General features: G+C 27.6%; 1 protein-coding gene across 8 annotated transcripts in view; it reads left to right on the forward strand.

The window, feature by feature from the left end:
- Window positions 1-2622: 2622 nt before the first annotated feature.
- The window catches only part of coro (protein coronin), a 95318-nt gene continuing 72701 nt past the window's right edge, over window positions 2623-25239 (forward strand). For 7 of the 8 annotated variants that reach the window (XR_012756096.1, XR_012756097.1, XM_075362938.1 and 4 more), the window contains exons 1-2: window positions 2623-2977; window positions 13560-13757. Coding sequence is in view for 6 of the 8 variants with exons in the window: in XM_075362938.1 (XP_075219053.1) it covers window positions 13560-13757 (198 nt within the window). In the remaining 2 variants the exon portion in view is untranslated. The remainder of the gene's footprint in view (window positions 2978-13559; window positions 13758-25239) is intronic. The other variant, XM_075362933.1, reaches the window with a different exon arrangement.

Consider the following 25239-nt stretch of genomic DNA (forward strand, 5'->3'; position numbering starts at 1 on the left):
GTTTATTTTAATAGCCTTTTGTATTTTTTTTTTTTTTTAATTTTAATAGCCTTGGCTTGATCACAGATTTTTGTGAAGTTTTTATCATCTATTCAAGACATTTGAGCATTTGATTATTGATATTCTTATAGGCAGACTTCAAATAAAGGGTATTATTATGGTTGAATTTCATTGGTTTAAGTTGTGCATGATGCACAGGAAGCAGGCCACTGTCATTATTAAAAATAATTTGATATTTTATTCAGAGCAAGTGAATATATGTAAAGTACACAAGATTCAATTCTCAGACCTATTTTATTTATAATTTAAATGAATTATTTTATAAATGTTTAAATGTAATATATTTCATTTTCAGGTAACAACTGTTGTATGTATTATGTAAGTCTACTTCACAAGAAAAAAAATGTTTTTAAAGAGTATTTTCTAAGTAATATTTGTTTGATGTTTGAAAGGATTGGCCTCTTGATAATTGGTTTGACTAAACGGTGGCTTTTGTTTAAAATTATCAAGCATTACTTTGGAGTGACAAGTCTTCACAAAAGAACTGTAATTATTTATTACGGCTTAGATATTGATGCAGATTACCATATAATTCTAATCATGGTAGATGATATAAATTTAAAATAGAACAATCTCATTATGGAACTTAAAAACTGAATTCAGTCTGCTATTGAATGGTAATTCAGAAGCATTTAATAAATTTTAATAATCAACTGATTGTATGCATATAAATATATTGAATTTATTTCTTTTTATGTTTGAAATACAATATACAAATGTGAGGTAATTCAACTGGGGTTGTGTATAAGCATAAGTACATGAACTAAAAGATTTAGCATGTGGGCTTCTGCGAATGATTTAGTACTGATTGAGATGACAGCAAACATAATGAAATTGATGTTGAAAATTTTAATAGATGAAGGTGGCACCAAAGTTAGTGGTGAAAAATCAAAATATCTTCCACCATTAAAGAAATATAATATTGTCTAGAATTAAATGAGGAAGTTTTTAAAAGAGTGGGGAGTTTTATGCATTTAGGAGCATATTAACATACAACATATTAACATTACAAATAGCATGACTTAATTTCTTGACCAAAGTCAGTGAACAAATTTTCATATGAAATAAAATTTTTAATTTAAAATTATTGCCAAAGAATTAAAAAAATGAATGATATAAAACAGTTATAAATTTAAAGTTATTAACTGCTATTCAAACATAAATATTAATGAGAAAATGAAATCAAAGTGACAAATTTTAAAATAAATTGTTTTTTCCTGTATAGAAAAACAAACTGAAGAATCAGAAAAAACAAAGAATTATTTAATAAACTAAACACTATATCTATGATAAGGAGTAGAAGAATAAAGTGGCTGGGACATGCTATCTCCCCAAACTTTTCCATTTCTTTCTGCACTACTGTACTTTTATCTTCATCTGACCTCTTTGTGTTTTTTTACTGTAATTCTATATTTATAGTCATTTCTTTTACTTTAGTTACTTCTCTTCTTGTCATGACTCATGGCTCTGCCCCATGTATCAGAATTGGGTTTGTGTTTTTGTTAATATTATCCATTAGTTTTATTGCAATCTTCTAATATCCCATTACAATAAGAAAAACTTCTATGTTTTTGAACTCTTTTTTAAGTCTCTTAGAACTAAAAATTTGTAAATAAAAATTATTATATGTTTTATAAACTTCCATATAATGTTTTTGTTAAAATGGGAAACCAGACTTTACTCAGAGGTGTAGCTCATGAGAAAATTTTAATATATGTGGTAAATTACTAGAAAGATACTAGAATTACTAAAAAAATACTAATCTAATGAAAAATCCACACTATGTTCTAATCTGTAGCTTTAAAGTCTATTTTGTGCAAATATTCAACTGAACAAATTCAAGTTAATGTATATTTAACCATTGCTGCCAATCATGAAGATTGTCTTTGTAATGTCAAGAACTTTTGTAGAACTCAATCTGCGATACTTTTAGCAAAACATTAAGTTCCTTAAACAAGAGTCTGTCACTGAACAACCTTTGGACTGGTGCTTCAACATTTGTGGCTATATCTAACTTAACAAGTATTATCATTATTATTAGGCTATAAATCCTTAATAAAATTAGATTTAAATTGCATAAGTTGTTAATATTGTACTGTTTCAAGGAATGTCAAAAAATGTTTATCTTTTTGCACATGTGGTCAGCACAGAATTCACATTTTTCACATTGTGATTATTTTTTGTTTAGAAAATTCCCCCCCCCCCAAAAAAAAAATGTAGGGCATGATTTGAAAAAGTAACTGAAAAAAAATTAGTAATTTATTTTATGTGCAGTAGTAATTGACTTCCCAAATTGGGGCTGCTGTTAAAAGTATTAAAAGAAGTTATGATTGAAAGATAAAAAGTTGTGTATATAGAACACAGCTTCTGTCTACAAACAGACTTCTCTAAGTCCTAGTTCCGTATGATTCATATTATTTAACCAATTTTGATGGGCACGATGAGATAATTTAATAAAATAGTTTGGTTTTAACCGCCAGAATTTCAAATTTTCTGAATTGTAGATTGGAAACCGTAAATGTTTTATCAGAATTTAAAATACATCGTCAACGAAATAGTAATGGCTCTGCTGTGCGCAACCTCATATTTTTAGAATTAGTTTAAAAGGCTATTACTTTCGCCCTTACCGTGTTATTTAAGTCATTTTATACAGTTTAAACCATGTTTATGTTCTGAGTCATCAATTGAAGTTTAATTATTGTAAAAATGATTTAGCTTTTCTTATTTAATACCATGTTCGCGACATTGCCAAATATGGCTGTGTGATTCTTTAATCTTTGGAACTCTACACCTCTCTACTCCACTCTTTCGTCTTCGTGTTCTGTGTCTTATGTGAAATTTAAAAATAATTTCCAAGTGATACATGTGTCTTTTGACGCAGCGTGGATTTTAAAGAACGAAGTCATTGTTGACTACGGTAAGTTGTTAATAGGCATTTATGTATGTTATTAATTATAATACTTTAATATGTAGTTCAATTTCATTCATGCTTCGTATGAAAAGAGGTTATGTGTACTTTCCTTTGGGCGCAACCGTGTGACACCCTTCTTAGTCGACTTGAAATAAAAATAATTTTGGTTTTTATTTACATCTTTTTCTTGAACTTTATTGAAAAAATATATATTAACATAAATATTTATTTTACTCAGAGTTGCGGAAAAAATATTTTAAATTTATCATAACTTTATAAATAACACTTTATATACAATATAATACTTTATACACTGTTTGTATTTTAATGACTTGCTTTGATTCTTTTTAGAGTACAGTAGATTTTTCACAGTGTTTTCTTTAATTTTAGATGATTAAATTCTAAGTTTTTTTTAAATTTTGCAAACTGACAGTAACTATTATTTACATTTCAGTCAAATAGAGAATATGATTTAGTTAGTTGTCATATTTGTGAATTCAGTGTTACACTGTTATACTTATTTAAACCACCAATGAATTAACATAAATGAACTGATTTGTTTTTCATTCAATCTATGCACTGATGTGATGTCATTTTTAAGAAAAAACTAATGTTATGGTAGTGCAATTTAAAAAAATGTAAAATCACTTTTCGAGATGAAAATTTAGATATACTTATTATTTTTATTTGAAATTAAATATTCTATTTATTTAGTTGTTAAATATTTTCTCATCATTCTTGAATTTTAAATATTGTTGTTGTTGGTCTAGTTAGGAGGACTATTAAATATTAAGGATTGGTCATTTTTTGTTTGTTTAAATTTAAAAAGTTTTTGTTTTAGTTATATGTTTACCAAAAAAAGCTTTTTCTGAAAGTTTCAGTTTTTACTTTTGTTATCTCGCAAGTTTTTGTTTTTTTAATATTTCACATGACCCTTTGTTTTATTACTTAAAACCCAATGTCTTTTTTTAACTTCTTATGACTAACCTAGGAGGTTTGGTAACATCTGAAATACTAGCTTGAAGGGTAATTTGCTCTTTATCTTATTTAGGATTAATTTAAATGTTATGTAATTTTCTTTGACAATGTCTAATTTTGTTTTGTAAACTTCCCTTATTTATTCGCTTATTTACACTTTATTTTGGGATTGGTTTTTTTATTTTGAATATATATCAGAAATTATTTTTTGTATGGTGAGAATTATTTTTATGTTTTTGTGTAATTATCATCATCTGGTGTTCTGCCTCACAGGAGGTCCATTATGCCACTGCTGTTTCCATTTCTGTTAATTTTGAGTGTGTGTGTGTGTGTGTGTGTGTGTGTGTGTGTGTGTGTGTGTATATGTATATAATATATATATATTTGAACTAGAGTAAATTAATTTGAATAACAAAAAATTTATTGCTGGGCAACTTTTCATTCCATTTTATTGTGATAAGTAAGGAAGTATTGATAGGGTATAAAAGCTGATGTTACATTATCATCGCCTTTGCACAGTTAGAAGTGAAAGAGATTTGGCTGCCACTTTCCATGCCTATCATACTTTAAATCACTCATTCAGGTATTAGTGATAACGCTACATTGAAATTTTCTTTAGTTTTAATGGGTATGAAAAATATTACTACAGATCTAAGCAAAATTAATGATGTATGTTTTATTTAAAACATACAAATCTGTATTGCTTTCTAAATACTTTTTTTTTTAGTATCACTTGAATATGCTGTTGCCAATTCTGTCAGTTAATAAAGTGCGGTTGTAAATGATGATGGTGACTGAAATAACTAGTATGGATTGAATTATTTTATACTGACTTAAAAATTATATTTTTGAGTTTTTCTGATTATCATCTTTGTATTCATTTTTTTAACTGTTTATGTTTTCAGAAGATCTTTTCCAGTTTATTGGGCTTCTTTTTTTTGGAGGGGGGAGAACTGTTTTAAAGTTACCCTATTGATAGTTGATTCAATCACCTGTCTCTATTCCTTTTCATTTTGTTTGAGCACCTTGATGTGGTTTTAATGGCCGAATAAAATTTTTGTGCCCTGATTAATGTTTTTTATTTGTATCCATTTCCACAAGATGATTTATAAAGATGGAATGTGTTGTGTATAATGCTTAAATGTGTTCTTATTTCTCAGTTTAAGTGTTTGTCTGGTGTACCTAATATAATATTCGGTGCTGCCACTGCATTTGAATGTTTTATTCCTCAGCTGTTATGTTTATCAGTGTGTTTACTTGTATTTTGTTTCAAGTTTATAAATAAAAGCGTACTTATAATTTAAATTGAACGTATAATATATGATAAAAATATGTACTTATAATTATGTTATAAAAAATGTATTTATAATCTAAAGTTGCTTTTGCTCTTAGTAGTAGCTTGTCATAAACATTTCAAAATGTTCCTCTTCCTAAGTTTTAACCATCAAGACTTTTGCAAAATAAGTTCACTTAATCTAACTCTCAACTGGTGATATACATGAATACTTTAGTATTAAAAATACTTCACAAATAATCTTTCATAACCAAAGTACAATTTAAAATAAAAAAAAAAAAGATTGTAATATTTATTTTTGATGAAGATTTTTTTTGGAAGAAGGGACCCTTAAAGTGTGAAAAAGTTTGTTTGGGAATAAAGTAGATTAATAAGAGTGAATGAAATTATAGATGAAAAGATTTTTAAGACCATACCAAGAATTGATTCCTCAATCTTCTACATCAACTTTGTTACAGATGTGACCAATTAGATTGTAACAAAGTTAATAATTATGATGGTTTGACATTTTTCTACTAAAGAAAAAAAAATACTCTTGAATATCCAAAGTTGAACTATTATAAACAGCCAACTGAGTTTACTACTTTTTTCATCAGTCCTCAGGAGTTTTTAATCACATTTTGCTCTTCTTTTCTTCCTAAAATATTGGTAAATTGATTTTTTTTGTGGTTTTGAATTTATAAACAAAGTATTATTAGGTTTATTCTATGGTAGGGGTGGTAGCAAGCTGTTCAAATGCTGCATGTATCGCTTGCATGAGTTCCCATTCATAGTAGTGAAATTAATGGTACTGACAGTTAGACTGATGAGATTTCATCTGCTTGTCATGCTTTGCTGTAACCCAGTAGAAACCTTCATTCAATATTCTAAATGTGTACGTAGCAATATATGCAGTTGGAAAATTGATTATGCTGTTATGAAAAAAAGTTAACAGTGTGAATGTGTTGCTCAAGTTGATTGGCTGTACAATTTAACATAATTTATTATTTTTGTCCATTTTGATTGCACTTTGCAGGTATCATTGAGATTTTGGTTCTTATTATTTGATTCTGTTCTACTCTGTAATCTTTTATTTACTTCAGAATTTCTTTTCTCTGTATAAAAATATTGTTGGACAGGTCTACTTGTTTCCTGTTGAATATTTCTTAGAAATTCTATTTTAAAAGTTAGTGATACTGCAGTATTAGATTAATTATTTATCAAGTTTTAAAATTGGTCCGATACAGTTTTGAAATATATACTAATAGACTATGCTGCATAATTTCTTTGTGTATTTATCTAATTGTAGAAGCCTTATAATTGAGATGAAAAAGCATGTTATGTTGTAGCAATCCTGTTCCTTTTTCATTCACCAGTTATTATTATTCTAATTTTAATAATATAGATTTCTGAAAGAGAATCACAACCTGTGATATTTTGATAATTCATTATTTGATTAAACTAAAAAGTTTGATTTTTACTGAAATATTCAGAAAATTTGTAAGTTCTGTTGCTCATGTTGATAAATTTTTATACAGGCAACATTTGTTGCATGGCAGGTGTCTTGGTTCTGTCCGTGTTTGCTGCATCACTGGTGTGATTGTAATAACATTTTTCTCTATCTTTTCACCCAAATAGTTTAAATCATAAGAATTCACTGAACAAATGGCTGTAAAAAAAATTCCGTAGTCTGATTTTGAGTTCAGGATGGCCATAAAATAGGCTATCCTCTATTAATCAGTTGATTAGGAAATCTTTAGTTCAGCACATTTCTAATCTCTTAGCTATGGTGATATTCAAATGTGTTTGTATATAACCATAATCTTTATCAGTTTCATAAGTTTGTGGGAAAGCAAAGAGCTGAACACGTCTAAATAGCTGCTTGTGATGATGGTTTACTTTGCAAAGAAAAACAGGTGATGGTGGTCATGCATGAGTTCATAACAAATTTACAATTTGAATAATCTCAGGTAGGCTAAATAAATTGGTTCCAATCTCAAAATTTAGCAGTTCTTTTTGGTTCATGCAACTATTAACATGAAAATTTGTCTCATCTGGAAAGTAACAGTTTTAAGAAATTTTCATAATCATGTTTTTTACTGAGCATAACATTTAAAATCTACTTGTTGGGGTTATCTGGTTTGATTTCATATTAGTTGAAGTTTCTATATGTGTAATCTTAATTTCTTCCATTCAAAATCATGTTATGTGTAGTGGATGTAGGAATATTAAGCTTTAATTTATAGCAGGCTGTTGATGTTTTAGACACCTAATGCATAATAAGTCAAATAAACTCAAGATTTTTTTTTTTGTATGGTTTTCCAGGAGATTATGCATTTCTACAAAATTCATTTCTTTAAACATTTGGAACTGTGGGGGTTATTAATTGATGATCTATTAGAGCTGCTCAACCCTATGTTTGTCAATGTGTACAATGAATGGTAACAGCAGACTTAAATTCTGCCAACCATAAGATACAATGAACTTTTTCTTGCACAGATACCATCAAAATAGCAAAATGCTTTATAAATAATATTCTGTATTATAAACATAATTTTGGTAGTTTCCTTTCACTAAACAAAAAGATTACCTTCCTTAATCCATGGTTAAAGTTTTCTATAAAATAAATGAACCAAAAAAAAAATGAATCAATAGAATAGCTGGAAGCAGGATAATAACTTAATTCAACACTTATCACATTTTTAAGTTCAACATATGCGGAGTAAAAAAAAAACTACCTTCCACCAGCATGCCAGGGTCGACACTGCAGGAGCGATAGTGCTCTCTTTCATTCACAGCGTCGCGCGGAGCTTCCTATGTGTGAGTGTGCACAACAGCCAAACTCCATGCCGCTGGAACTGTGAAGCGCATAGTTTCATACAAAGAATTTTGTATCTTTTTCATAAACTGGGGGATGGCTACTGACATTAAGCTTAAGGATTATATATTGTACAAGTATAAAGAAAGAATTAAAGAAAAAAGGACTCATTATATTAATTGTTATCGATAATATCAAGTGGAAATAGGGGGTGCTGCAGTTCCACAGTGCCTATACACAAGCCACCTCTGCACTCTAAGAATTTTTTTTTAGATTATTTACATTGCGTAGTCCGTAAAGTAAACACATATAATTCATTTAATTAAATTATACTTGTAGTAATATATATAACAGTAATATGATGTATATTGTTATATATTTTACTTAAATTATTGTCGTTAGCAAAGGTTTGTAAATTATATTGAACAGTACATTCTTCTTATTTCTTTGAATTGATTTTATTGGTTTTGAATGTTAGTTTTATAAATGTTAGAAGTTAGCTAAAATTCAGTTGTAAATCCTTTTGTAATGTTTGAATGTATCTATTGTTATTTAAAATGTTTACTATTAATGCTTATTATTTATATGGAAATTATTCAAATATATCTGAATTGGGGTTTCAATGCACTGTTTCCCACCAACATAAAAGATAATTAAGTTCACTAAATTAAAAATTACACCATTTAAGAGTTTTAATCTGAAGTTTTCTATATTCCACATGTGCTGTTTTAAATGTTTTAAGAATAACTTGCAGGTTGGTTATTTTAATACACCCTTAATCTATTTAAATAGTTTTCAGTATTTTCAGCGATTAATTTCAATCATTAATTTGAATAGTTTAAATAAAACTTTGTCTTCAGGTTCCTAGAACAAATTAATTAAGATGCTTTCATATTTAACATAGCTATTATTTACTTTTTCACATCTTCTAAAGCTTCTTCTTCTGGCTTTTACCAATCGATTTATTTGTTTGCTTTACTACTAATGTAATTGTCTCTGCTATTTCTCACTTTTCCGGTTTGATTTGAAATTTATAAGAAAAATATTTTTAAATATATTTTCTGTGATATTATCAAACAAAAGAATTGAACAGACAAATTAAAGTACATAAACTTGGTAAACTTTAATAGAAAACATTTTTTTCTTTATTTTAAATGAAATCAGGGGTTTTTTTAATGATTCATTCCTTTTGGATACATTTTATCTAAACAAGTCAAAGGAAGGACATAGAATTTAAAGTGGCCTTTGAAGGAAACAATTTTTTTAGGAATTCTGGGGTTCCCTTTCCTGTACTGTAAAATGATTAAACATTTTATTGTACATTTTTTTCCTTTCCTGCTTATCTTTTTTATGAGAGCAGCATTCACCATTTTTGTTAGGTACTTTTCACACACTGACTTTGTACAGATGAGTTGTGTATAGCTGATAGTGATTTTGAATATTACTGGAGTATTAAATTGTTCAGTAAACAGTGGTATAAAATTTGTGCGGTATTGTTGAACATTAGAAACTAAACAGATGAAAGTTCTAAAAATATGTGTTGTACATTTAAAGAAAGCCCTTTTTAGTCCATTGTCAACATATTTTATATTGTTGATTTTTCAAGTGGCTCCGAACATTAATGTTTTCTATTAACAGTGCCATAAAAATTTCCGTCTCTGATTGGATAGATTATCTTTGGTTATGCCAATTTGGCTCATAAAATTTCTCATATATTGCCACAGTACTAATATTTTTAGTATATGACCCCCATCTCTGAAACACAATTTCTTCACTGTGATCGCAGTATAACTTGTAACTGTGATCTATCATATTTGTGTTGTAATTCTTGTAATTGGTGTGGATTCAGTAAGTGAATAAGGTTTTTTTTATGAGGACTGACTTTTATTGAAGCATATTTCTAATCCATATTTTGTTAATGTTTATGAACTATAATTCTAGTGACCCACAATCCTTCAGCTGTTCACCTCTTTTATTTTTATTATTGTGAATTATATCTGTCTATTTCTATAGTTTAGTTGCATCCTACTACATCTTCTTTCTGATATTGTTTATCTGAAGAGATCAGGTATAAAAGTGCAGTGCTTTTTTTTTCTTTTCAAGTATTTTGAGGTCATAGCACAAGGATTTTAAAATCTATATATTATGATAATATTTTTTATTAGTTTTAGTTATTATAATATAAAAGTTTATTAAAAACCAAACCATTTTTATAAAATTAATATTTCATCTATGTAGGTCTAAATATTTTATGCTTAATGTTTGGACTTTTTTTTTTTTATTCATGTTTACAATGATTTTATTTTTAAACAAGATTAAGCTTTAGATCATCTAAGCAATTTACTGCACTGAAATTTCATTAAAGGAACCTGTATTTATATTTTATTTGCATTGTAGTACATGTATTATAACCGTTTTATGTATTAAATTATTAGAATGTATTGTTAGCTTCACAAATTAGTTTTGGAAATTGTTGAATATTTTTATTAAAAACAGTCTGATCAACTCTGGTTTATTATAACAACTTAAGAAAAAAACAAATTCTTAACTGTATTATAGCAGCACACACTAAAACAATGGTATATGATTAAATAACCATAATTCACTACATAAATACACATCATTCTTTTTTAATATTAAATTTAATAGTCAAAGAATATTATGGGAGTAACTGATCGGGAAGGGGTATGAATGTTAGTCTACTTAATTACGGTGTGGGGAACGATGTCATAGTTTTAAAAAGTAAGGTGACATCATTTGTTGTTATCAACTGAAGTATTAAGATACATTTAATTAAAGTTATCTTTTGATAGTGGAAGTTTTCTTTTTTTAATCATTTTTTTATGACTGTAGGAACAAATTTTTATAATAGGAAATACTTAATTTATCGATAATGAAAATGATATACTAATAATTAACTTTTTAAATATATTTAAACTTTTTTTTCTTTTTTTTTTTACCTTTGATGTTTACTTATTGTATTTTGATAAAACAAAGTACTCCACTCTGTCAACCTCTGTGGCAGAGTAGTAATGGCTTTGCCTTTCATTTGAAAGATTCTGGGTTCAAATACATCTGGTTTGGCGTTTTTTAGATACTAAAGATTTTATGTATCGTATTCCAATTCATAAACTGTAGGGCTTCCTGTTGTGAATTTCTCATTAAAAAAAAAATAATAAAATAAAATATTTATAAAAACTTTATTTGTAAAATACATAAATAATAAGAATAATATTTGTAAAAATGCAAAATTATAGGTTTAAAGTGTACATATTTCTAAAATTGTCTGTAGATTATTGAATTCTTTTGCATTTACTTTTGAAATAGTCCTGCATAAAAATCATTTTTTTATCAAATCTGTGAAAGTTAGAAAAATATGATTTTGTATTATAGACTATATAATAAATAATTAGCACTTTGGATAAAATGATACCAAGGGGGAGTAAATAAACTTAAAATTATTACAGAGTTCCAGACTCCTAAACTTTTGTCCTCCTTTAATAATAAAAAATTGGAATGTTGCAATATTCAACCATTCTTTGTTAAAATGTGTTCGATCTTGAGGAGCAGTAAAAATCTTAAGTTGTTTTAAAGGGGTCAGGTGTCTCTTCCCCCCCCCCCACTTGGCAATCCAGTGTCCACAACATAAAGTAAAACATAAAAAAAAAGATACTTGAACCTTTTTTTTTTAAAATTCTGCTTCTTTTTTGGAAAACTTTTCTAGCTAGCGGGCTGGAATTAAATTCAGTGATACAGTGGAGTTTGTACTACTCGCCTCCTGGTGTCCTAAGTCTATTGACTTCTCTTAATTAAAAAAAAATTATGTTTTATTTTAACTTCTGTTTTTTTAAAATATGTTCTGTCTGTTAGTAATGAAAAAGCATTTATGGGACCTCTGAATTTCAGAGCCTTCATCATCTTTTAACAAGAATTTAAATCTTGTGATATTTGAACTCTTCGGTTTCAGAAAGTGTTCAATTTCTGGAGGCTAGTAAAAAATAACTCCTTAATGTTATAGAAAATTTGGGCTGTTTTACCCATTTATGTTACATAGGTCCCTCTGTTTCCTTTCATTAACAAATACTGTGATATTTAAACTATTTTTTTTTCAAAATGTGTTCTTTCTTCAGGGACAAGAAAAAACAGTATTATCAAGGAGGTTTTGGCATCTTTGTCCCCAGGCCCTCCTCAGTTGATTACAAAAATTGATTAGTTTCTTTTAAATTGAAGTTTGAAAGAAAGTAGTTTTTTTTCTATAATGCTTATGAAGTGCAGATTTTATTACAAGTAATTATTTAATATTTTAAAGGTATTAATGTTCCATCTATATATTTACATAATTTTTAGGGAAATTTTTATTTTTGATCGATCTTATGAATTTAAAAAGCAATGTATGGGACATTGTTCCAGTGTGAGAAGTTAAGATGCTCTTACTTTGTTAAAAAATTAGAATTGTTTGAGAAAACAGCCTGTATTGTACAGAGGGGTGTTAATATTTCCAAGTTAAGTGATTATTTAGTCGCATAATTCATTCATACCTTACTAGAAAGAGTTAATCTTATTAACTGTGAATATTTATTAATTTATTAGGTTTTTAAAATCATGTTCAACACATCATCATAAGTAATTTTTGTCACAGAATCCTTATTACATTAATTTTTTAGTCGTTTATTAAGTGAATTCAGAAGGTGTAAAAAAAGTTTTGGCATTTTGTAGCATTGTATTGTACTTTTTATTTATTTATTTTTTTAGGTTCATTCAGTCATTGAAAATATCTTCATTGCTTTTTTTTTAGGTGATCCAATCTGTTGAAAAAGTTGTAAATTTAACCTAAAACAATTGGCCATCTGTTTGTAATGTAGACATATTATTCGAAACGGATATAAAATGTTCAGAATCTAATATTTATCTTATTGATGCTGTCATTTTATTATAATGTACTATAAACACACACTAACATGTTCTCATTTGAGTGGTATTTCTTTCTCTCTCATTTGTGGTTATTGTGGTTAATGTAATTCCTTATTTGTGGTTGCTGTTTTTAAATTCGGAATAATTTTATCGAGAGTCTTCTAGTTTTTATTTAACTCCGGTTTCAGATAAAATTAGATTAAATAAAAATTATTTTTTTCCGGTTTTTTCTATTTTTTCGAGAATATTGATCAAATAATTGGTTGCTTATTATTTAGATTTTTGTTATTGTTATATCCATGCTGTGTAATAGTTATTTTTTGTGTTCATAGTTGTTTGTTAATTAATTATATTCATATTGTATTGTAACTCGATATGCTGATAATGTTTCTCTATACCTTTTCATTCTTTGTATTAGCGAAATGAGTCAGTCGATTTAACTCTGTTGTCAAGTGAAGAAATAACGTTGTGAAAGAAATAACTGTTTCGTCATTATTTCTTAGTAAAAGTATTGTTATATATATTTTATACATTTTATTTATTTATTATTTTTGTTTAGATTCCTTTTTTCTTCATTTTTTAGTGACTAATAATCTCTTTTATTTCAGATGTCATTCCGAGTAGTTCGGAGTAGTAAATTTCGTCATGTTTATGGAACAGCTTTAAAAAGAGAACAATGCTATGACAACATTAGAGTTTCAAAATCATCATGGGATTCTACGTTTTGTACCGTCAACCCCAAATTCTTGGCAATTATAGTAGAGTCGGCTGGAGGAGGTGCCTTTATCGTTCTACCTCTGAACAAGGTATTTAAATGTAATTCTATTTTTGTGTAATGATTACTTTGTTTTACTGTCTGTTTAAGATTTTTATTTTGCCCCATTTAATGATGTTTGTTACATTATTCTACTATTTAAAATTAAAAAGCCTTTCAGGTTATCCCTAATTGTGCCTGTACTATTTCATGTTAGGTAATTGGGTGTTTGTAATAATAAGTTCACTGGAAAGTTGAAGTAGTAATTTTTTAAAAAATTGCAAAAATATTTTTTTTGAGTTTCTAACATTTTAGTTTTACTAGTTAAATACTTCATGAGAAGATGTTTGTGTGACCGATTTAAACCTGTTGATATATTGATTTTTCAATTTTTAAGTTAGCTAATTATTTTTCTAAATGTTTTTGAATACGATAGACTTTTCCATTTAGTAACACTATTTTTAATAGCCGAATATGTCTTCTTATTCAAGATCTGAATCAATTAATTTACAAGGCTAAAAATTTTATTACTGAAATGTTAAAATTACAGCATAACAGGTGCTGGTTATTTCATATATCTTATGCATCTTGACTGTAAGATCTTGGTGTGATAGTAGGTCTTTCCAATTTGGTATATACTGATTTAAATTTTTTTATTGTTTGTTATTTTAGTGCAAAAATATGAATAAAATAACATAATATTAAGTGACTTAGCAAATTATCAAAAATAGGTAAGATAAATTTTAAATCTATGTTCATATTGTTGTTTTCCTTGATTTATTGCCATCATATATTTAACTGTTTATGCTTCGTAGTAATGTTATAACTTTGCTGTATATACTACAGTAAATGTCCTCAATCTACCTCATATATTTATTCTTTGACCTTTCTGAAGATAGTCTACGCAGTGAAAGTAAATCATTGTAGTAACTGCTGCAATAAAAATACTTTCACCATGTGAACAAACCAAACTATTGATTTCATGGGATAATACTATTGCTTCATTTCACATCATTTTAGTGTTTAGTTATGCTAACAGTATTGCTGATGTAGCCATTGTAATAATATTGAGCATTAATTTCTGGTATGCAAACACATTTTTTTATGACTGATTCACCACGTAATCTTGAAGCTTGTACATGGGTATATGAAAATTAAATTTTGTAGCATGTGAAAAATGCAATGCCCGATTCGGATTCTAACCTGAGATGAAAGGCTGGGATGGTACCATTCTGCTGTAATTGTTTTTGCTACACAAAACGTGTATTTTGAAGCGTTTCTGTGTTGAATTTAATGCACTTCATTGTGAACAAAAATATTGGTACTGGACATTGCTGATTTTGTACATATTATCAGAAGTATTTGTATTACAATAGAAGAACCTTATGATAATATAAAATTACAGTATAAAAATAACTGGTCATCTGTCTGTAATGTAGACATATTATTCTAAACGAATATAAAATGTTCAGAATCTAATATTTATCTATTAGATAAATAGATACTGTGTTACATCACTTTATATACTGTAATGTAGTGCAGCATAATTGCCACTGACTACCAAATATACTTTCATGAGCCCAAATGTAAACGACTACCGGTATGATATTTACCTTTCCTAATCCTATGATAGTTTCAACTATGTCTCTACTGTTACTATGTAAACAGAACTTTACAGTATACAGTTTTTACCCTTTAAACTTTCTTCTATTATCAAATTAACTAATCCAGAATCACCCATATTAATCTCCATATTATTTTCTTAATCTATTATAGTAATTCTTTACAAAAGATTTTATTCCTTCAATTCTTTGACCTCTTCATTTTGTACTAAATTAATCCACCTAGTTTTAAATATTAAATCAACATTCAAAAGGCTGTAATGTTGTATCTTTCTAGCTTTCCTATTCTCCGTATTTAACTACAATAAATTTATTACATTCTGCATAAATATTATATATAGTTTTTTCTTATTTCAAAATTTATGCTATGATTATTATTTTATAGTTTATGATTTTTATTTTTTCACAAGATCTTCCTGGTTCATGTCTGTCCTGTTTTATATTTTTGTTACTGATTTCGTCCTTTGTAATTTTATTGCATAAATAAGAAAATTCTCTGACTTCTGATATATCATATTCTTAGAATGTATTTAATATGTTTGTTTTATTATATCATTCTTAAAAAAAAAGAAATAAAAAAATTTAGTTTTTGAAGGCAGTTTTGATTTTGTTGTCATTTTTAAGAATAAATGTTGGTTCTTTTATTCATTAATTAAATATTTAACATTTAAAATTTTCATACATGTAAAATTTTTCAAGTTAGAAAAATTCTTAATTTTTTATTTTTATAATTTTTTAATTTATTAACGCATTCTTAAACTGTAACGTTTATTGCTTTATTTGATGATATAAAATCAAGGATGTGTTGATAAAAACTCAAAATATTGACCAGATAAGCTTAATTTCACCAGATTATCCCTCCATCATAATAGGTAGACTCATAATTCTCTGAAATTTTATTGCAACATCAAAGATGTTGTTTTCAGATTCTTTGTAATCAATATTGTTCTGACCTTTAAATTTTGGCTATAACAAAGATAGCTTCTTTATCAATGTGATCAAAATGATGCTGGCTTCTGAATCAGTTGGTCTCATATCTGATTTCTGGATATAAATAAGATAAGGACATTTTTTGCATGGCATTTCTCCGATTGTCTTTTTTATAAAAATATGTAAACACATTCAAGGTTGTCAAAAAAAAAAAATATTACAAAAGTACCATTATGAAAATTAGATGCCATGCACACCAGACATAAACAGCAGAAGCATATTGATTATACTTTGTAACCCATAATATATATTAAGAAAGGGCTGTATACCAAAAACATCTGAAATAATGGTGCAATATTAGTGTGCCTATATATGAGATACAGTGCTGTATATTAAGTATTATCATTAATTGGGTATGTTGTGGCCCTAGTTGGCTCTTGACAATTCTGAGCATGGTTTTTTTGATCAGATTAATTTGCTTTTTGACATTGAAAATTTTAGCCTCCATAAAGATTTAAATTATATTCTTCATGAATTTTTTTAAGGATAAAATGAATAAATGATAGAAGTATTTAATTTCTTGCTGCAGGTTTTAATAATTGTTATAAATACTGAATAAAAAAAGAAGATATTTAATCGTTTGTTTTGAGCATTTAATAGTAACTTATTGACAAAGCATTTGTGTTGTTTGTGCTTTTTAAAAACTGCTCATAAAAGCTGCTGATACTTCATCTAATTTTGTTTAACCGTGGGCACAGGTTTCGGTTTGAAAGTCAACCAAACCATCACCAGGTGTTTACATGCCATAACATGTACTAGATTTTCATGTGGAACGAGCTCATTGAACATAATAAACATGTGTTTATTTACACACATTTTGTTTGTTCTGAACAAGCCACATTATTTACACCACATGTTGTCATCCTACCTTCAGTTACTTTGTCAATATACTTCTTAATGTGATGATGTCTAAAGAACATTATGAAAGAAGACTTTTAAACAATCAAATATGTAGCAATTGTAAGCAGTTACTGTATGTAATAATTGAAGAAATCTATAGTAAAGAAAATGTCAGTATGGCAGACTGTTAAGAAGCTTCAAGAAGATGATTTCCTTGTTATTAAGCAGAAGAAAATATCAGACGAATGTTAAATGGTCTATTTTAAAAAAAAATCACAGAGGAAGTTGGCATATGGAATAGACGAAACTAAAAGTTTCATCTGTATCTAATAATACTGCACACGATTAATATGGTAATAGTAGTATATATTAAAATTCTGTTTACTGGCAACCCAAAATATTGCATAGATCAGATGAGTAGTAGGTTCTGTATTTAGTATAATGAGGGAATTACTAAAAATTATGTCACTGCAGTTTCAGCAGATTTAATTGAATATTTAATTAAGAATTTTATATTCATATTTGCAATAAAAAAGGATTTAGAAATATACTCTCAATCAAAAAAATAAATAACAAAAGTATATGAACAATTTTAAATTTATAAAATCATGAAGCTAGATAATATTTTATATTTATATGAAATAAACATGGGAAGAAAAAAGAATGGGTAGGGAGAAGGCTAATAATATTTTATTTAGTGGGATCATATCCAACATGCATTCTTCCATGCTACACACACATGCATCTATGTGCACACACACATCCACACACACACACACACACACACACTGTCTGTGATTTAGTTTAATCTTAATGTTTTTAATGAATGTTTCATTTTTTATATGATTTCTTATTGTTTACATTGGTTATTTTTTATTACACTCATACATAAGATAAATATATTTCACATGCATAATATGGCTTGGAATTGTCTGAAGGTGGTCTGACTCGCAAAACGAAACGTGCTATGTGAGGTAAGTGTGTAATATAATTTCAGCAGTTTTTATTATAAGTTTTTTAATGTAAAGAAAACTCGGTGATAAAATCAAAGATATGTATAAAAGATATGAGTCAAAGATATGAGTCTAATTATTAATTATAAATTTAATTTTGTTATAATTGTTTAGACTGGTTAATTTATAACTATTTATTTAAATCAGTGTGTATGAAATATGTGATCTTTGAATTACTGTTAAACAAATGTGGTTTGATATAGTATTATTTTTTAAATATTTGTAATGTTGCAAATTAGTTTGTTATAAGACAGCACTTTCTATTTTAGTTTAAAAAGAGAAACAGAGTTTATTTACTACATAATTTATTATTTTATCTTACTTTTTGAATTTTACTACTGTTTATGTGTGCTTGCTAGCAAACTGTAGGCCATCGTAAGATTTGCATTATTGACGTAGATTTTCTTTGCATTATTAAATTTCCACTCTTTCTATAACTTGTTTACATGAAAGTATATGAAGATTTAAAAACAATTAAAAATTGTTTGAATTTAATTTTTCATATTTTCTGTTGTTGCTGACATAATTTTAATGTCTCCCATGCTGACATAATTTTAATGTCTCCCATGCTGACATAATTTTAATGTCTCCCATGCTGACATAATTTCACCCATCGTCTCCCCTGAAGGGTGTCAGACAGTTTTTGTTTGGACATGTTTAAATAACCTTGATTAATAGGAATGAAACATTATAATAAATGACAATTAATTACAATCATTATGATTAATGTCCTTAATAGAATGAAACGTGTTAATTTAATTAAATTAAATAATGCTGAATTTTTTTTTTTTAACTATGACAAGCATATGGCATCTAAGTAGATATTGATGTCATTACTACAGCAGCTTTGAAAGAAAATTTGTCGTATTTTTACTAACAGTTGCTGTCTTGTAATGTTTGTGTTTTTCTTCTACTTACATAAATATTGTGAATTATTCATCGTCTAATTATTACAGGGTTACATCATTTTTATTTTTATTTACTGTTCTTTGTTTAAAAATTCTGAGAAGTTGCTAATAGGCAACTTCTCAGAATTAGAACACTTTAGAAAGTATTATATAAATTGCAAGCTGAATTTCCCAAAATTGATTCTGTTGACTAAAAAAAGAACCCTCTGTCAAATTTTAAGAAAATAATGTTTAATTCAAAAATGAATTCAAATTCTTTTTTAATTCTTGTTTTTTGAAGTGTTCTAGAATATATCCCCAACAAGTAAATTACTAAAAACTATTTCTGCAAGTTAGAGAAAGGAACCCTCATTTGAAATTTCAGAAAAACATTTCTATTAAAGTCGTACAAATTCTGGTCAGTTTAATCTTCATTGCTTAAAATCTTTTGCCAAAATTCATTTTCAGATAAAAATAAAATGCATTGTGATCATTAAAATAAAAAAAATAAATTTTCACTAAAAATGGTGTGTTTAATGCTAAAATTTAAGTCATGTGTTGTGTTTAGTTAAAATAAATAAGTTCATTCAGAAGTTTTGTTAAACCAAGTTTTTCATCTTTATGTGAAATCCTCCTCACAAACAGAAAAACAAATACAAATAATGGGCACAAATTGAAGTATGCATTCGTTTTATGTGTATTACACAGATAACATGAAAATAAAAAGTGGTATAGCAATTTACAGATATAACATTTATTGTTTTATTAGTAGAAATAAATTCTCTTATTAAAAAAAAGTGAGGTAATTATTAAAGTGATTTATAGATTATATTTTGTAAATTAAATACTAAAAATAAAACTAATTATTTTCTAAATTTCATATGGTAACCATGTAGCTATTTATAGAATATGATTCAGTCAACATCTCAAGATATTACTACACAATAGATGAGACTGTAAAGCTAAACGTTGTCTGTTTAAGGTTTATTGCTCACCTGGTAGTAAAATTAGTTGTATAAATTTACATCTAAAATGATCCTTAAAGTTCCTGAATTCAGCAGTTCCTGATTTTTATCATGGGTTTTTTTCATGATTAAAAATATCCTAATTTAACATGGGTATTTTCCGATTCATATATAAACAACATAATGCATTTTTTTTTTTATTCGAATTATATTGGTGTAAATTGTAAGAGGGTGTATAGTTAAAGTGTTGCTACATTTATTAATTTTCCTTTTTTAATAAAGGAAAGAATATGAGGAAATGGATTTTTATAAGATGTAAGAAAGGTTTTTTTTTGTTTTTTGATTTGATCAATTGATAGATTAAGATTTTATTCAGAATTTATAAAAGCAAAGACATATCAGCTTTTAAATATTTCAGGAATTTATTTTAAATGAAATATACTACTTCATTGGCTGGGATCATCCTGTGTATTTTTAGGTGGGGTAGAAAACAAAATGCAAGTAATTGGGCATGGACAAATGAATGCCAAGATTTAATACTTGATCAAGTTGAAAGTCCATCAGTTTTTGTAATTGGGGATTTTCAGTTAAGTGAGGACAGGTAGTGAAAATTATTGTTACTTTATCAGAAACATTCTAGAAAGAAAAGAAGTTGATTGCTATTATGTGAAAAAATATTTGAATTTACTGAAAGAGTATTGAAATTGCTATACAGATTAACAGCTCTAGGAAGAAACATGATAGATAGACAAAAGTAGAGATGGGATGTAGAGTGACAGCAGCTGTAGGAATCCTATTAAAAAATCTCTTTAGTTAGTATTTGTGCTAGAAAATAGGTACAATGTGAGTTGAAGGTGAGGAAAGGCAAGTTCCAATAGATGGAAGCTAGGCTAGAATGTAGTCTATCTATTGCTTCACAACTACTTCTTTAAATAATCAGCAGAGTACTCAACGAAAAATGTTGAGAGTAAAGTAACAGTCGTAACAGAGAAAGTAAAGTTAAAGATTTGTTGTATTATTTTTTCTTCTTTTTTTAACTAAAATTGACAAAACGAAATGAAATTTTAAATAATTTCTTTACAGTATTTTGGTGGTATTTAATGTTCTATGGCAGCAAAGAAATATAACAGTAGAAGAGTACCAACAAGAATATTGGCTTTGAAAATTTGCATTGTAGAAAACTTTTGAAAATGTGTTGGTTGATTAAATGAAACAAATATTTTAGGACAAACAAGAGGAGAAGTTACGGCAGAATGTTCAAATTATGATTAAGGCTGTTGGATCTAATTATGTTAAGGCATCCAAAATTGTGTTCAGTTTAGTCCTGGAGGAAGTGTATATCATAAAAAGTGGAACATAAGGCAAAGACTAAAATTTCATGGATATGGGATCAGTAAATATGTTGTAACTATAAAAAAGACAGGATGTGTTAATAATAATAATAAATATTGAGAATTACTTAAATCAAAGGCTAATAAAGACATCTTTTTTAAATTTATCATGTATATTGTAGCAGTTCACTTTTATTGTACTTAATTTGTCTTTAGTTATTTAAATAAATATTTTTGTTTAACCACATGAGATCTGTCGTTTTGGATTCTTTTTTAAAAATATTTTTATAATTGCATTGTTTTTAATTGTTGCATTATTCATTCAAACATACATATGACCTGCTATGTGTAATTGCAATTTTAAATAATTATGCGTAATTGCAATTAAAAAAACAAAAAGCTGTAATATTATTTGTGCAAGTCACATTTTGTGCATGTAAATGAAATATTCTTGCACTTTCTTGTATTTTTACCATCCTATAATGATATGATTATTTATATTTTGTTTGTGTACCTGCGCATGCGTGCGCACGCGCGTGCGTGCGCTCGCGAGATTTTTGTGTGTGCACATGCATGTGTTATTGAGTGATTTTGTTTTTTTTTTATAATGAGATTTCTTTTTATATTACTGAAATTATTAATCAATATTTGTTGTAAAGCTAGAAATATGATCTTTGTGATGTTAATATTTTACTGGCAAGCAGAAAGTGGTGGCTATATTTAGAGTGCAGTCATCTCATTTAAGACCAAATTGCACTTGGCTCCAATTATAGCAAAAGACTGTGATGTCTCATTTCCGACTTATGAGTTGCTTTTTTTTTAAATGTTTCAATGAGATGAGGTATGGTGGTGTATACCAGCTAGATATATTATGACTTGTTAATTGTTTCAATTATAGCACTTCATTCTTTTCAATTTTAAAACCATTAAGTTTAAATGTTATCTGCTCTTTGATTCATGAAATTAGTTTTGTAATTTATATTTATAATTAATTGATTTAATTTGTGGCTCTATTTTTATTTAGTTACGTCATTTAATTCATCATCTTGTACATATATTTTCATGCATGTTTGTCTACCCTTCCCACACACATACATACATATACACACATATACACACACACACACATACACACACACGCACACACTTAGTTTCTTATTATGTATATTATCTTTAGTAATTATTTATGTATTTGTTTATTTTAATAGTTTGTTAGTTAGACTTGTATCTGGTCTTAAAACTATAGTATACAAATTAGAAAATAAACTAAAAAAAGAAATTGTATTTATACTTTTAAGAGACTGGGAGAAATTGGCTGTTATGGGTTGTCATCAGAAAAGGCTTTTTTTAAAAGCTAACATGTGTACATGTTGTGTGCACAATTATTTTTATTTACTATCTACTAGGAATTTATTATAAATCAGTAACAAAGTTTATTGATAAAAATAGATTTTTTAGTAACAATTTGAAGAACTCATTTATAAAATAAAAATACAGGGCATAAAATAAAACTATTTTTGATAAATGTTGCAGTGCGATATAAACTACAATAGAATATTTATGACGATAAGGCAATAATGGTAGAATGATAGATGATTCATTTCTAAACAATTTAATCGGACATAAACAGTGAAAAATTTTTATATTACGTTCAGAATTACTCTAAAGACAAAAAATTTAATGTTCAGAATGTTTGTGTAAAGTTTACTTGCTAGTGATTGAACTAATAGAAGAACTAAAACAGAAATCTTTACTTGAATTCAAGTTACATGTTGTGCATTCATGCGCGCGCACGCACACACACACACACACACACACACACACACACACACACACACACACACACACACACACACACACACACACACACACGCATACACATTCACATTCACATTCAATAATTTATTATAGCTTTGTTAACATGATTATCTTCTGATTGGTTCTAAATAAAACTAGTTGTTTTTTATGTTATACCAGCCAAATATAATTAGAAACTTTTCCAATTATGAAATATTTTTGGAAATTGCTTGTTTTTATCGCAACAATACATTGATTATGTACATAATCAATGCATAATCAATTCAACTAAGTCATGCATTCATAACGTTTATATCTAGGTACATGTATAACTAAGTCTGTTGTATAAAATAAGGGATTTTCATCCCTTCATGTTCATGATTTTATCAGTTTCAGATTAATATTTAACTGTAAAATAACAGGTATTGTATGCTCAGATAAAACAGTAATAGTGAACTACCTTAAATTTGACACACCCATATTTTTAAAAGATTTGAATGTAGTTTAATGTTTGTTAGTGATGAGAGGTGACTATATCAAAATGTCCTTGAACATATAACCTTTGTTTATTCATTTGAAATTATTATCAATCTAGGTCATTTAATATTAATCACTCTACTTGTTTTTATACATTCCTGTGATCCAATTACCTGCTTCTCTTCTGGCACACCCGTTTTCCACACGATCCCAGGCAGATGTTGAACTATAGTTCAAATTTTGAACTGGAGTAGTATTATTATTTTTATTTAATTATTTTTGTAGTGTAGTTGATAAATATTTTTGATGTACAATGATATGTTGTTTACTTTTTTCTGACGAACCTTCTTGTTCACTTCCTAATAGGGGGACCACAGGATTACTGATTGGGTCAAAGGTCTTCCATTTTTTTTAGTTGTTCCTCACATGTGTGTTAGTTGATATAACCAGAAAGAGTTTCGGCAACTTGGCACAAGATTCATTTCTGAAACTGGCACAGTAATTCTTAAGAATAAAAAGCATCCCATGCTGAACTTATACGGATGAAGTTATTGCATCGATATTAAAAACAAGTCCATCTATACATACGTCAGATAACACTTAGCTTTTACTTTGTTCTCTGTTTCTGGTTTATGAAATAGAAATTCATATTTTAAGAACTGATGGAGTTTTTTAAGTTACATGTAATAGTCATATTTAGCCTGACACTATCTACAAAATGAATAAATATAGAAAGTTTACTTTTTCAAGTTTCAAAATTTCAGCTGTATTAATTTGTAGTTACTAATTTCTTAAAAAATATTATTTTAATAATAAGATTTTTTTATTAACTAAATAATGATCTTCAGTAGCTTTTATCACAATGATTACCAATACTGATACTAGCACACTACTGCTAATGGAATTTTATACCTTACCTGATTTTTTGTTGCTATTTCATGAGATTTTAGCTTTTATGAAGAAACCTGTAATTAGCCCCATATTTGCTATTTTTACCATAGGGCGATTTCACTATGCCATAGCTTCTTTAAGAGATTAAACAAAAAATTACTGTTTTAAATACATTTTTACTACCATGAAAAAATAGCAAAAAGCAGGGTACTTTTTATGTGTAATTTGGTATAATTCTTATAGGTTTTCCAAATAAATTGAAATTCTTAAGAATAACATAGAAAAGAACCACGTGTAACATGGTATTGTTTTTTTAAGGTATAACTCTTCAAACTTTTTCATTCTTGATGCATATTAAATTATACAGTGATTTTTTATTCCTGTTACCCAATTGTTAGTGTCTGGTAATTTTTTTCTAAGAAAGGGAAATTTTGTTTTGTACACGAAGTTGGTAGCGATATTCAACTGGTATAGATACGGCAGTGTGAGTTGATTCTCCTTGAGCTGTGTAAATTTTTGTGCCGTTTCCGGTCATGCTACGAACAGAATGTCTCTTACCATAGAACGAGTTTTCATTCTTGAACAGTATTTTGCTACGAAATCGTTCGCAAGTGTAAAAGAATCATTTCAAATTAAATTTGTTGGTATTCCTCCGCCAGAAAAAATGTCAATTTCTAGGCTAGCAAACCGATTTTGAGAGACAGGTAGTGTTTGCGACAGA

Source organism: Lycorma delicatula, chromosome 4 (genome assembly GCF_047948215.1).
Source record: "Lycorma delicatula isolate Av1 chromosome 4, ASM4794821v1, whole genome shotgun sequence".
Taxonomy (NCBI): domain Eukaryota; kingdom Metazoa; phylum Arthropoda; class Insecta; order Hemiptera; family Fulgoridae; genus Lycorma; species Lycorma delicatula.